Source organism: Brassica oleracea, chromosome C3 (genome assembly GCF_000695525.1).
Source record: "Brassica oleracea var. oleracea cultivar TO1000 chromosome C3, BOL, whole genome shotgun sequence".
In the NCBI taxonomy this organism is placed as follows: Eukaryota; Viridiplantae; Streptophyta; class Magnoliopsida; order Brassicales; family Brassicaceae; genus Brassica; species Brassica oleracea.
In genome coordinates, this window is record NC_027750.1 from 489,131 (window position 1) to 503,480 (window position 14,350).

At 37.5% G+C, this 14,350-nt stretch overlaps 1 protein-coding gene, 1 non-coding gene and 3 pseudogenes across 4 annotated transcripts; 4 read left to right on the forward strand and 1 right to left on the reverse strand.

Annotated features, from left to right (window-relative positions):
- Window positions 1-2,742: 2,742 nt before the first annotated feature.
- Window positions 2,743-4,400, forward strand: LOC106332222 (annotated as a pseudogene).
- A 1,104-nt stretch (window positions 4,401-5,504) lies between these two features.
- LOC106329596 lies at window positions 5,505-6,182 on the forward strand (annotated as a pseudogene).
- A 140-nt stretch (window positions 6,183-6,322) lies between these two features.
- Window positions 6,323-8,034, reverse strand: LOC106333551 (annotated as a pseudogene).
- A 1,311-nt stretch (window positions 8,035-9,345) lies between these two features.
- Window positions 9,346-9,418, forward strand: TRNAF-GAA. Its single transcript has one exon. It is a non-coding gene; the product is annotated as a tRNA-Phe (tRNA).
- A 2,104-nt stretch (window positions 9,419-11,522) lies between these two features.
- On the forward strand, window positions 11,523-13,693 carry LOC106331472 (protein REVEILLE 4-like). 3 transcript variants are annotated; one of them, XM_013769837.1, is made up of 8 exons: window positions 11,523-11,796; window positions 11,895-11,952; window positions 12,026-12,149; window positions 12,218-12,376; window positions 12,492-12,617; window positions 12,694-12,803; window positions 13,120-13,179; window positions 13,346-13,693. In XM_013769837.1, the coding sequence occupies exons 1-8, from the start codon at window positions 11,612-11,614 to the stop codon at window positions 13,385-13,387; spliced, it is 864 nt and encodes a 287-aa protein (XP_013625291.1). In that variant the 5' UTR covers window positions 11,523-11,611; the 3' UTR covers window positions 13,388-13,693. The 3 variants fall into 3 exon arrangements, with proteins under 3 accessions (XP_013625291.1, XP_013625292.1, XP_013625293.1); XM_013769838.1 differs by having other exon boundaries at window positions 13,359-13,552; XM_013769839.1 differs by having other exon boundaries at window positions 11,524-11,796; window positions 12,257-12,376.
- The last annotated feature ends 657 nt before the right edge of the window (window positions 13,694-14,350 follow it).

Below are 14,350 nucleotides of genomic sequence, written 5' to 3' on the forward strand. Positions count from 1 at the left end.
CTCCAGGCAGTGCTCGTCCAAAGATCACTATAATCACCTCCTTTGAGCTCCAAATGCACCCAAGTGTCTCCAGGAACTCCATGTGGTACTCCAATTCCTGATAGAGACATATGCATGCAAAATGCAACCTAGATATGGCTTAATCCTAATCTATATGATGAAAATGCACATGAATAAATGGATAAAACAATGTGAATATGCAAGATATCATCCACCAAGCGACGAAGAGTAGCTTCCCAATCAGGATCGGCATTGGCTTCTAGTAGATTTCCTACCGCGTCTATCCATACACTGAATGTGTAAGGACATGCGAAGAAGAGATATCTCTAGTCTCATTTGATTTATACTAATATTGAGTCTAAATCAGTTTCTTTGAGAGGTTTCTCAGTTGTAGTTTCATTTATTGGATAGTTCATTTCGAATTACAGTAAATTCAAAGTAACAAAAGGGGATAAGTTAATCAATGTTGAATAAAACTAATGCTAAGCTCAATATAAACCACCCCAAGAAAAGAAAAGAAAAACAAAGCGAAGTAAGAAGCTATAAGAGATAGACTGACATGCATCATGCATGCATGCTCCCTCAACCAAAAGACAAAACACACAGTGCAGCATCAATGGCCCAGTTGTCACCACAACTCTTTTTTAATATATATAGCTAGGAACTTGTTTTATTTTATGGTTTATAATTGATTTCTTATCTTGTTTAAATCAGAACGAGCCTGAGTTTGCTTAATTTTGTAATGAGATAGGAATTAAGCTAAGGATGAGCAAATGATAAATACAATGTACTGTAATGATGCCTTCAAGCACTCTTCAATACCTTCCAAGGCCACATGTTTAATATTTAATCGGTCCAGATGTATGAAAGTTATTTGATATGCTAAAGAGAAAATGTACCTGGACCATTTTCTATTTATATTAGACTAATCTACATGTTTTCTTACTCTTCGATTTTACTTTAGATCTACATATAGATCATCAATTTTTTTTACCAGATAATGCGTCATGTCACACTATCTAGTCGACACCAAGTGATACGAGCTAGGCCAAAGAATTAAAAAATATTGTGTATCAGGAGGATGTAATATAAAAGTCATGAATTCAAACCTGTCTTAATTGATTAATTATGTACATGTTTTGGTTCATATCCGAAAAAATGATAGAACATAAAAGAAAAACTCATTGTCATTAAGAAAAATATAAAGAAGTTTTTTTTTTTTTTTTTTTTTTTTTTGATAATCCAGGGTTCCCCGCTTCGCGGGTCATTCCCTGGGCCCGGTCAGGCAGCGGGCCAGCTTCACCCGGGATGTTTTTCCCTGAGCCCGAAGGCCCAGTACCCACTTTAGTGACAGGGATGAGCAGTTCGCCTCCGGCTGGCGTCAAACTCGGAAGCATGACAATTGGCCCCCAAGGCTCTAACCAGTAGAGCTGACTCATCCCGTCTACAAGTTTAAGTGAATGTTGTGTACCAACTTGTTAAATTCCTTCATTTCGAAGCACAACAAAAAATATACATGATAACAACAAGTGTACCTACCATCACTATAATATATTGATTAACACACGTCAGTCCTTATGAAAGGTCAATGGAGGTCATGGAAGAAGAAGAAGAAGGGCCAATGCAAATTGGAAGTTAGGAAGAAGACCAAAAAAAATCCATCCTTTTTGGGAAAATCATTACAACCCCATAATCCATGAAATGAATCTCTATCTACATCTCAGTAGCAAAATATTTAAAGTAAAAAAGAAGAGAAAATGGCAAAAGATGTAGGTGTTTAGACAGCTAAGAGTGTTCCTCAGTCACCCCACAAAAAGTCATCTCTCCCCTCTCTTCAGTCTTTCTCAGCTCTCCAAAAATCTTCTTAAATGGTTCCAAGTTCACTGCTCCTAAAGGCCACGTCCTCTTCTCCCTCACACATGCATGATGCATCCTATGACCTTTCCTTTTCTATCCATTTTCTTTCTGCAAAAGCAAAACCAGAAAACATATTTACAAAACTTGGGAAAATAAAGAGACACTGTGACACACCACCACCACCACTGTGAAAACAGACTTATCCATGATATTAATCTTCATAACTCATAATCACATACTTTCTTCATATAAACCCCGATCATAATCTATATATTTCATTTAGTCGCCCACTGTAATATAATATGAAGGGCCGGTACTGACATGGCAGAGACCAGAAGCAAAATATAAAAAAAATTGGCCATTTTTATAGATTTTCGATAAATTTTTAATAAAATAATACGTATAACGGTAAATTTTTCAAAAAAAAAAAGACTGATTTATATATGTTTTTTTGGTGGGATGGAAGCAGGTGCTTGTTGTGCTTGCCTCCCTTCAGGGTCGGCACTGTGAAGGGTTTAGCACCACTGGTTATTGAGACTCGAAATCAACTAGAGTTATAATGAAATAACTATTTAGGCTGTCAACATTCTTGCTTCCTAAGTTTAAAAGATTTTAACCTAGAAGAAAGGAAAGATAACTTCAGAGGCAAAAGCATCTCATGGATAAAATATACATATCAGAAAGTAGAATAAGACAGCTTTCACTTCACCTTACTAATACATAGAATCAACATCGAACAGTAAAGAAGAGAATCTCTGCATAATATCCACTTTATACTATTGCCCTCTTGTCTTACCTCCCAGAGTCATTTACTTTTGTTTTCAGTTATTTTGACCGATACCCTTTTTGGCCTCTTCACACATATGGTTTCCAACACATTCAAAATTTACTCTAAGGGATTCCACGGCTATATTATATATATGGTCACTTCCTCAAAGTTTAAACTCACAATTCACAACCAACACTTCTACAACTTGTTATCACTTCTAATCTCTAAGTCTTAATTATCTGTATATATTACGATGGTTAAACCCTTTTGGAGAAGTAAGAGCAGTCCCACAAAGAATAATGGCTTGACATGGTACAAAGATCATGGCCTTCACGCCTTTGGAGAGTTTTCAATGGCAATGATCCAAGCCAACAGTGTGATGGAGGATCAGTGCCAGATCGAATCAGGGCCATTGACATTCAACAACTCGGCAGTTCATGGCACGTTGGTTGGAGTTTACGACGGTCATGGAGGTCCAGAGGCTTCCAGATTCATTGCAGACAACCTCTTCCCCAATTTAAAGAGTAAGGCTTCCAACTTCATCACTCTTGAAACTTTCATGCACACTAACACTTCACACAACGACAGAGTTTGCCACAGAGGGTGGAGAGGTTTCAGAGGAGGTGATGAGGAACGCATTTGCCGAGACGGATGAAGATTTTCTCATGGCGGTGAAGAAGCAATGGCGCAAGAACCCACCGATGGCATCAGTGGGTTCATGCTGCTTGGCGGGAGTGATATGCAACGGACTGGTGTACATAGCCAACGCAGGAGACTCGAGGGCGGTGTTGGGAAGATCTGAGAGAGGTGGTGTGAGAGCTGTTCAGTTATCAGTAGAGCACAACGCCAACGTGGAGTCTGCGAGGCAAGAGCTGTGGTCGATGCATCCTAATGACCCCAACATTCTTGTGATGAAGCACCGGATGTGGCGTGTGAAAGGGATCATCCAGGTAGGGCTATTACTTCATTATGAAAACATGTGTACATCGAGATATAAAAAAACTCACAAATAAAATGTGTTGTTTACATTTAACTAGGTCACAAAATCCATAGGCGATGCATACCTGAAAAGAGCAGAGTTCAACAGAGAGCCGTTGCTGCCCAAATACAGAGTAGCAGAAGATTTCACCAAGCCAATCCTTAGCGCTGATCCATCAGTCACGGTTACTCAGCTTAAACCAGAAGACGAGTTTATAATTTTTGCTTCAGATGGGCTTTGGGAGCATCTTAGCAACCAGGAAGCTGTTGATATTGTACATAGTTCCCCTCGCCAAGTATGCTCCATGCCTAAGTCACCTCTCTCTTGTACAATTTTTCACGCAAGAATATATTTGTTAATACCTTTGAAAATCTCCAGGGAGTAGCAAGGAGGCTACTCAAAGCTGCATTGAAGGAGGCAGCAAAGAAAAGAGAGATGAGATACTCAGACCTGAAAGAGATCAATCCTGGTGTTAGAAGACATTTCCATGACGATATAACCGTTATTGTGGTCTATCTCGATCCCCAAATGGCCCACAGCCAATGGTTGGGCTTCTCCACTGTCAATAATGCATCCATCATCATGAACTCTTCCTGTGTGTAATGACTTGAGGCAAAAGGAATGTCGGAAGCAGGAGCACGAATCACAAGTAGTATAGCTAGAATAATATATGAAGTTGCGAGATCTTTTGATATGTTCTTTTTTTTAAAGAAAACATAAGTTTAAATGTACCCCTGTATGCAGTAACGCAAATCATACACGAGGGTACTTGCAATGCAACATCATCAATGTCAATGCTGGTTAATTTAAAATTTCAAGTAACAGAAGTAAAACTAAACATTACATTCCCTTGGTAAAAGTTTTCTGGCGCTTGATTCAAAAGTATCAACAAAAGTTTAATCATCTATTGCAGACACATTATACGTCTATCATCAGAAAGTGAGAAAAGGTCAAGTCCCACGAACAGAGAGAGATTCAGCGCCTGAGGCTCTCTTCCCTTCAACTGCCATAGAGACCAGAGATATGGAAACCAACAGAGTACCTCTATAGTTCTAATGATGTCCTTACATGACAAAGGAATTCTGAAGCAGCGGCATGCATAAAATCAAACAAGGACACATGGTAATGGGGTCCATTTTTGCATGCAATATTCCCATTCAAGGACACAGCAGCACTTTCGTAACAAGATATAAGATGATCCAAACACTTACTTTGTTTGATAGATAATCTAGAAAAAAATAGGCTGCTTTCATGAAAAACGCATAGTCACAACAACACAAAAGCAATCAACAAACTAGCTTAGGAACGCAATGTCAGAAACAGCGTAAAAAAAACTATATTGCTGCTGCATTTGCTTGATACGAACAAGCAGTGTTAAAAAGGACCATCCACATTCACAAATAGTTCAATGAAATAAAAGTCTATGCTTAGCAGCACCTGCAACATAGAATACGTCAACACCAGCCACTTCAGAATTCCTAGGTCCTAACACGATGAAAACTATAGTTTACTCATTGGTTTCACTTTCACATGATCTCATCTCGTGACAACTTAGCTTCCGTCTATCTGAGAAGATTATTGCATGACCACGAAACCTTTGCTCCACGACCAAACATCGACCTTAACAAAGATACTACACAAGGGGGCTTCTAATTGCAGAAAATAATAGGAGAATCAAGTAGCCAGAGAGGGAATCATAAAACTAGCTAGTACACTACCTGCCAAAACCAAAGATTGCGGAGTTAGATAAGAGAAATATAAACCATGCACCACCAAACAAAAATTGGTTATATGACTCTTATTTTCTTGCCCGCCATGTGGACATTCTCACCTCTCTCTCTAAAGCTCCCTCTGTTCACTATCTCTCTAACCGGTCGCTATCTTTGAGGAAAAAAACCGATGACCTCGTCTCTTTCAAGCAATCCGGTGGTTGCTGAAGAAAGACCGGCGGAAACATCCACAGATCTTACAGAGACGACGACGGAAGCTCCGGAGAAGAAGGTGAGGAAAGGTTACACGATATCCAAGTCCATATAGCTAAAAAGTTGCTATCTTTCTTCTTAGTATGTGACTTAATTATACACTTTGTTGCTGATACTACTTACACTGTTGTCTTGCGTCCTTCCTTAGGTTTGATCGTGACTGGAAAAAAATGAAGATTTTGTTGGTTCAAAGACAGTAATTCAGGTTTGAGATTAGCTGCTTTGAGTTTTGGTTTTGATGTAATATACACTGGCACGTTTCACCACTTAATCCTAACGTGCCTACTCTGATTTGCTACAGATCAGGAGCCATGCCCCTTTCAGAAAAACGGGACCTTTGCGCACGTGCCACCTCCTACACCTAAGCGCAAAGCTGCTCATCCTTATCCTCAGAAGGCATCAAAGAATGGTTTGTTCTACTACAAAAGAAGTTAGACTGTGTTTTATCTGAACTCGGTTCAAATTTGCAGCTCAAATGTCGCTTCAGGTGTCCATGCCCTTTTCTACTAAAATAAGTAACGTGCCCGACTATACCTCATGGGATGATGATACCTCTGCACTGCTTAGCATAGTAATAATGATTCATAAATCATAATATAATATAAAATTTATAGACTATATAAAATAAAATATTTATCAAAGAATCAAATCCCGCGCTTTAAAACGCAAATCAAAATCTAGTTAAGACTAAGACTACTAAACAAAACAATAATGAAATTTTTTTTAGCAATTGCGTCATTTGAACTCAATGGAGACATTATTGTTTGGAGAAAGTGTCCCAACCATCAGAAGCCGCTCCATTTGTTCATCACTAAAGTAAGAATCTCCCAGCCATACAACGATCTTCTCTAGTCTCTTTGCGTTTCTCAGCACCAATCTCAGGAACGAACCTAAGAGTTTCATCTTTGCATCATTACAATCCGACATGGAATACATCCGGCTTGTGGTAGGAAACACCTCATGCTTTGATCTCCAACATGTGTCTGAATCCAAGCCTTGTGATATTCTTAAATACTCGTCCAAATCAGCATCCTGTAGAGCAGAGAACATGTTACTCCAAAGCATACTAGCACGTACAGGTGTTTTTTTACCAAAAATACAATTCCTATATACTGATTAGCATGACAAGGAGTTAAAGACATGGTTCGTCTCTTTATGGAATATTCCAAGAAAATAAACGAGGTTTTTGGTGAAGATACCTTGATATAGCTCACGTATGTTGCGTGTACTTCAAGCTTCTTCAATCCAGGTGAATTTTGTAGTAACCTTGCTATGCTAGGAATAAAAGATCGAGCAAAATTTGTCTGAACAATTAAAGATTGGACCTTGAGCTTCGGTTAACGAACACCACATAGCATGGCGAGAGATAGAATCTAGCACAATGATGAAAAGGTCAAAATAATTAATGGAACATAAATAAATAAATAAAAACGAAACAAGTTAATATAGGGTGCAAACATATAATACCTGAAGAAGGTAACCCCCACAAAACGTAAGCCTTTCTACGTTTTGCAATTTTGCTAGCATCTTAAGCACAATGGTCTGAAGAACATCAGCATATTATTGAAAACCAGCCTTGAAAGGACGGTACCTGTTCAAGCCAATGCAAAGGATAGCATCGGCCAGAGAGGAGACATCCACTAAAGTACATGGTGCCACATCAGAGTTTTTCAAATTCAAATAATGGATGTGCGGTGCTACAATCTCCATCTGACCTGAACGCTTGGACCAGCCATATATTTCTAGTGCTCTCAGGCTCGGTGATTTACTCAGATCAAGACGCTTAAGTAAACCACCACAGTAAAACAATTGCAAGGTTTCGAGATTTGGAGAGCCAGAGAGAATATTAGCAATATATTCATCATAGAGACTACAACTACTCAATGTCAACCTCCTTAGGAAGTTCCAAGACACAGTGCATCCAGGAAGCATATCAAAATCCACCAAATTGAGTTGCCTTAAGGAGGAACTAAGATAGAAGCAATCCGGGAAACCATAAGTCTCGTAATCAAAAAAAAGGCCGGTCAGAGACAGCTCCCCCACATAGCGAGACATAGCGAACTCGACCCAGCTATTAAACTGGGACTCAGTGACTTTATGGGTCACACAAAGTTCAAAACTCATGATTTTCAGTCTCCTGTAGGAAAGCAAGGTTTGGTCTATCCCCTTAGCGGTCGTTCTAAGGTGAAGACAAGGTAATTCGCACCATGCATGCCTCCACCGTCTGGACAAGACGGACGTTCTGATGGCGAGATCGATGGGAATAAAGGAGAGAATATGGTTGAGGATCTCATCTGGCATAGAGTTTATGAAATCTGCTCCTTCGATAACTTGTTGGATTTTGCGGTGGGGTTTTAATATACGACGTTGTCGACGGCTACGTTTCCCTCGCCTTTTCGCCATGGTAACTATGATTAGGTTTTATTTTGTTTACACTGCACGAAATTTATAAAAGTATTTTGTATAGATGATATTTTGTTTACGGACAACTTGATAATTATTACACGGTCAACTATATAAGACAAAGATTTCTAATACTGTAGTTCCCTTATTCAGAGTTGTTTATTGAATTATCCTTATTATAGATGGAATTATCTTTCTAAATAAAATAAAACAAAACAATGAATTATCTTTATTGTAGATGGAATTATCTTTCTAAATAAAACAAAATAATGAACCGACGTTGAGTGTATATATAGAGACTTTTTTGAGAACATATATATAGAGACTGAGAGACATTAGGGTGGATCAATTTCCAGTGAAACCATGTCATATCATGCCTTTGCTCCAAAAAAAAAAACACTATGTCATATCTTCGTACGAAGAAACCAACTGTTTAAGTCTTTATCGATGAGATGAAACCAGGAAACAACGTATACAACTTAATTACTATTACTGTTAGTTACAGATGATTTACGTGTACAAACACGGTCTATATTATTTGATGGCGTACTTTTGACTTTATTTCCCTCAGTCTCATGAAACAGAAAGTTGCGCTATTTGTGCTTTTTAATTAAGTTTCTGCAGCTTCCAAATTTTACATTAGTTTAATTTTTAGGATGTATGTAATACATTCAATTCATATTATTAGCTATTGACGAGGCTCGAGAGCACAAAGAAAACGTGTTCTGTTACGCGACGGTGGAGAAATATTCACTATAGAGACTGTTGTTTTAGAACATGGTAATTAAATACAGTAGATCCACTTAAAAATTGTACCTGCTGTTGTATATCAGCTGCACTAAAGAGAACAGACAGACTGCGCGTCTACGATTATCACTGCAACATTAAGCCTTACAATTTACTCATGGGTTTGGAAAACATATTTGTTATGTAGCTAAATTTTGATATTACAAAAAACCACAATAGACACCTAGATATTTTATTTATTAAAACATTTATTACGTCGGGTTTGTGCTTTGGTCTATATTGCCGAGTCAGCTTTGGGTTTCTTTGCTCGACGTCTTCCTCCTATGGTGTACCGGAGCCGTTGCCTATCGCCTCCGTTGAAGCCTCTTGGAGCCACCTCTGGGTGAGAGTTCGTGCGTTTTGCCTCTTAGCTTTACTCTTGTCTCTTCTCTGAAGCAACAAGAAGCGCTTGGATTTGAGTTTCATTGTCTTTGCTTGTTCTATTGTGATGTTAACGTTAAGAAAACCATTATTGGTAAGCTTGATGTTAACTTTTGTGTTTTATAGATGTTTTTTATCTTTTTTTTGCGGCATCTACGAACAAACCAGCTAATGATACTTTGGTAATGGCCGGGATAGCTCAGTTGGTAGAGCAGAGGACTGAAAATCCTCGTGTCACCAGTTCAAATCTGGTTCTTGGCATAGAATTGATTAATTTTGATAAGTTTATAGCAGAATCTGGTTCGATCTGATTGTAACCAAATTTTTGTTCTTTTGGAATAATATTTACAATTTAGCAAAAAAAAACATGTAAAAGATTTAATTCAAATCTGGATAAAAATATCTTTCACGTTAAAAAGTGTAATTTTCAAAAAAAAAAATAAAAAAATAAATGTGTGTATTATTATTAAACTTCTAAACTATAAAAGAGTAGTTTTTAAGTTATCCCAAAATCTTTCTAGTTATGTCTAGATTTATTTATTTTCTTCTGAAAAAGGTAAAATAAGGCACGTGAATAAAAGAACAAAATAAAAAGAGCACGTGACAGTTTTAAGGATCTTTGTGGGAAAATAATGGGCCATAAAAGCCCATTTTTATGGCTTTCTTACCAAGCAATCATTATAAACGTTCCTTCCTTCATCATCTTCAACGTTTCCTACGCTCTGTTTCTTGTTCTTGGAAAAAACAGAGCATGGAGACTAAGTACGAAAATGCTCTTCGTTTTGAATCACAAGGCAAATACATAGAGGCTTTAGAGATTATGAGCGAGGCTGAGCGTTGTGGTAACCACAGTGAACGTCTTAACATACTTCAAGCTGAAATCTTCATGTCTCTAGCAGAAGAATCCGAGAATCTGTACAAGAAACTCGTATTTTTAATGGCAGCAGTTGAAGCCTACTCAAGAAACGACGCGTGTGAATGTGTCTACCCACTGTTGGAAATATCAGAGCTTCTTGGTTCAGCATCATTCTACGGGAGAGTATTGAAGACGGCGGAGCTCTTCTTGAAGCGTATTGCTACAGCTTTGGGATCTCAAGAACCGGACGTGGCTGAAGACGGCGTATATGCTCACTCACCTCTTCGAAGAACGGATAAAACTGCAATCTTTGGTTGACGTTGTGAATGCGAGGATTGTAGTTCCCGTTCCTTTAGCTGACTTTAAACCAGAAGCCATAGAGATGAAGAAGGAGAATGGTGCTATGGTTGAGCGATTGAGACCTCACTGGGAGTCTTCGAGTGAAAACACCAAACGTGAGTTCATGAAAGTTACTTCGAAGGTTTGTGCTGAATAAATTTGAAAATGAGAGAAAAGATGCGTTGGAGAAAGTTCTGGGTCTGTCAGAAGATGGGAAATTCAGATTCCCAAGAGCAATCAGGGAATTCAATCTGGATATTTGGATGGCTTCATTGAGGTCATATCAGTTTGTGTGTAGGACTTTACAAACAATGCATGCTAAGAAGGAGATCCTAGTGATGAAATCTAGTGGTTCAGTCAACAGCAAGGTTAGTTGATGGCTCTTTTTTTGAATCAACCTTTTTGTAAAAATGTTTTATAATCAACCTTTGACTTGTCTTTGTCTTTGCAGGTTATTCACTTGGACGCAAAGATTTTACTGATTGACAAGTCTAGAGTGAAGTTGCTGAAACACCTCACAGGGATGTGTCTTTTTGACTTCAGGTGCTACCTTAATCCACCTCTCAAAGTAGTGAAGATAAATGATCAGAACAGCAACCGAGTTAAATACAATATGAAAGTAGTGAAGCAGAATATGAAATGATCAAGAACAGTCTGTACCCTCCAAAACAAACAACGAATTGAGTCCACAAAAGTTGACTTGGTATAACGAGAACACAAGCATAGTTGACTGGATCAAAAAACAAAAATTAGAGAAGTTCATCTGTTGCTATCAACAAGACCCTTTCACAGAGGAAAGCCAATCATACTTAAATTACCAACACGAGCTTAATAAAAGCAAACACATGAGAACAATCTCGGATTTTCAAAATAGCTTAAAAATTCACAAATTTTAACAAGACCGTTCAATAATCTTTTGATGGGATTCAGGTATTCAATTTTTTATACAGTAAATAAAATTTAATTAATCTAATAAATTCTATTTTGAAAGACTGTTCATACGGCTTCCGAATCAAACCGGATTTGTATTGTTTACAATACACCTGTCTATCTAATCCGATTTGGTAAAAAAACAAATTTAAAACTAAATCAATAAAAAAGGGGAAAATGGATGGCCTCAAATTCAAAGCGAAGCGTCTCCACATATTATTACCACCAACTTCTTGCCCCGCCATGTGGACATTCTCATCTCTCTCTCTAAAGCTCCCTCTGTTCATTCTCTCTCTAAACGGTCTCTATCTTTGAGAAAAAAAAAACCGATGACCTCGTCTCTTTCAAGCAATCCGGTGGTTGCTGAAGAAAGACCGGCGGAAACATCCACAGATCTTACAGATACGACGACGGAAGCTCCGGAGAAGAAGGTGAGGAAAGCTTACACGATATCCAAGTCCAGACAGAGTTGGACTGAAGGAGAGCACGATAAGTTTCTCGAAGCTCTTCAACTGTAATATAGCTGAAAAGTTGCTATCTTTCTTCTTAGTATGTGACTTAATTATACACTTTGTTGCTGATACTACTTACACTGTTGTCTTGCGTCTTTAGGTTTGATCGTGACTGGAAAAAGATTGAAGATTTTGTCGGCTCAAAGACAGTTATTCAGGTTTTGAGATCAACTGCTTTGTGTTTTGGTTTATATAATTATATACATTGGCACTCAACTTGATTGGCTACAGATCAGGAGCCATGCCCAAAAGTACTTTTTGAAGGTCCAGAAAAACGGAACCTTTGCGCACGTGCCACCCCCTAGGCCTAAGCGCAAAGCTGCTCATCCATATCCTCAAAAGGCATCTAAGAATGGTTAGTTTTATTACAAGAAGAGTTTACTTTGGGTGGACAGATGAAGTTTGTTCAATCTGAACTTGCAGCTCAAATGTCGCTTCACGTTTCCATGTCATTTCCTCCAGAAATAAGTAACGTGTCCGGATATGGTTCATGGGATGATGATACCTCTGCATTGCTTAGCATAGCCGTTAGCGAGGTTATACTACCAAATGATGAGATTGACACTCTTTGTGGAGGAGAAGGCATGCATTCTCATCTCTACTCAATTTTTTTTTTTAATTTTGTTTGGCAGTTGAGTTACTCCATGTGAAGAAGGTTCATATGCTAAACGCAGCTTGAAAATGTTATTGGTTTCAGTTGTTATTGAATCGAATGGCTCAGCAAGTGCGGTTAGTCCTTCAGCATCTGGTATAGGAAGCTCAAGCAGAACTCTATCAGGTTCAGAGGGTTTAAGACCGGTGAATCAAGCTCCCTCACTGAAGGGTAATTATCTCCCGGACTGTTTCTGAGTTTTCGTTTTATGGTGGAGGTCACTGTTCTAATGGTTGTTTTCTGGCAGGTCTTCCTGATTTTGCTGAAGTTTATAACTTCATTGGGAGTGTCTTCGATCCTGACAGCAAAGGCCGCATGAAAAAGCTCAAGGAAATGGATCCTATAAATTTCGAAACTGTGAGTTACAACATGCTTGTTTGCCTTTAGGCTGTACGATGTGTGGGACTTTGATACATCCATCATTTAGACGACTTTTATCTTTATAGTACGCCTGTCACATAGCTGAATCTAATAGTAAAGGCTGCATTCTGTAGATTTTGTTTCATAAACAAAGTTTGCTTGGTAGTATGGTACCATGATTCTGTGGAGATGTTGGCCAAATAAACAACCTTGGTTCAGTGTTTTCTTTTTTAAGTTTCCTGGTGCATATACGTAGCTGCCAGTTGATTGTTCTTGATATAGTACCCTTGACTAATCGCTGTATGCATGGCAGGTACTGCTATTGATGAGAAACCTCACAGTGAATATGTCAAATCCTGACTTCGAACCTTCTGTAAGTGTTAAAACTTATCATAACTTCCATGCTTGTTACATAAGTCTCTTTCGCTCTTGATGTGTGTTACTTCTTTAAACATTCCAATGATTAAAATGAGGACTGTTGTGCTTTCTGAGACGTATATTACACACTTTGAAACAGATGTAATCTAACCTTGATATAGTCTGATGCTGCAGAGGAAGGTTCAGAACACTTAAGCTCTTAGCTCTTGTTTGGGAACTCTGGCCAAGAACCAAACAAGTGATATATCTTTTTGAAGGACTTCTTGCTCACAGCAACTGTGTATATCAGCTATAAAGTAAGTGTGGTTTGTATATCAGAGTAAGGTTCAGAACACTTAAGCTCTTAGCTCTAGTGTGAGATCGCTGGCCAAGAACTAAACAAGTGATATATATATATATATAAAGTAAGTGTGGTTTTCATACCTCATCCTTCCCACATCAATGTAAACTAGACCTTACCGCATATATAAGCTTTAATCTCTCGGCTCAGCTGCTATAGGGAGTTACCATTGGCTATATGATCTCTCTCTCTGCATTTGGTGTATTGTCACATGGTAGATAAATTTATAGTGTGTAGTAGAAAAATGGTCACCTTGTATTTTCTTATTTGATATTATTTGTGAAACATTACAACTTTTTTTTTTAGCCACATGTCATTACAACGATGATTCTTAGAATTATTAGAGAAATATGTTTGTCCATCTAATTATATAATAAGGTTTTTATTAAACTAGCAATAAATTCATTATAATGTCATTTATTATCACAATAAATAAAGATTACGGAATTGCCTAATGTGGCTAAAGTATATATGACAATTAATGATTTTGAATAATAAATATCTCATAAAAAATAATGTATCTTCTATCAAATTTGTTTAATTTTAAACTATTAAAATAATTTACAAAAATCACAATAACCATATTATAAAAATTCAGATTTTTCTGTATATGTTATATTTTGAATTTAAAAAAAAACGACTATAAATTACTAAAACTATTAAAAGTCTCACATTCAAATTTTGCGATCCATGATTTAAAATTTTTGTTATGACAAAATACAATAAGTAGAAGTCTAATTTAATTAATCATTAAGATTTAAAATATATATGTATATATATCATTCTAAATTAAACTATAAACCATATTCAATAAATAAATATTTTA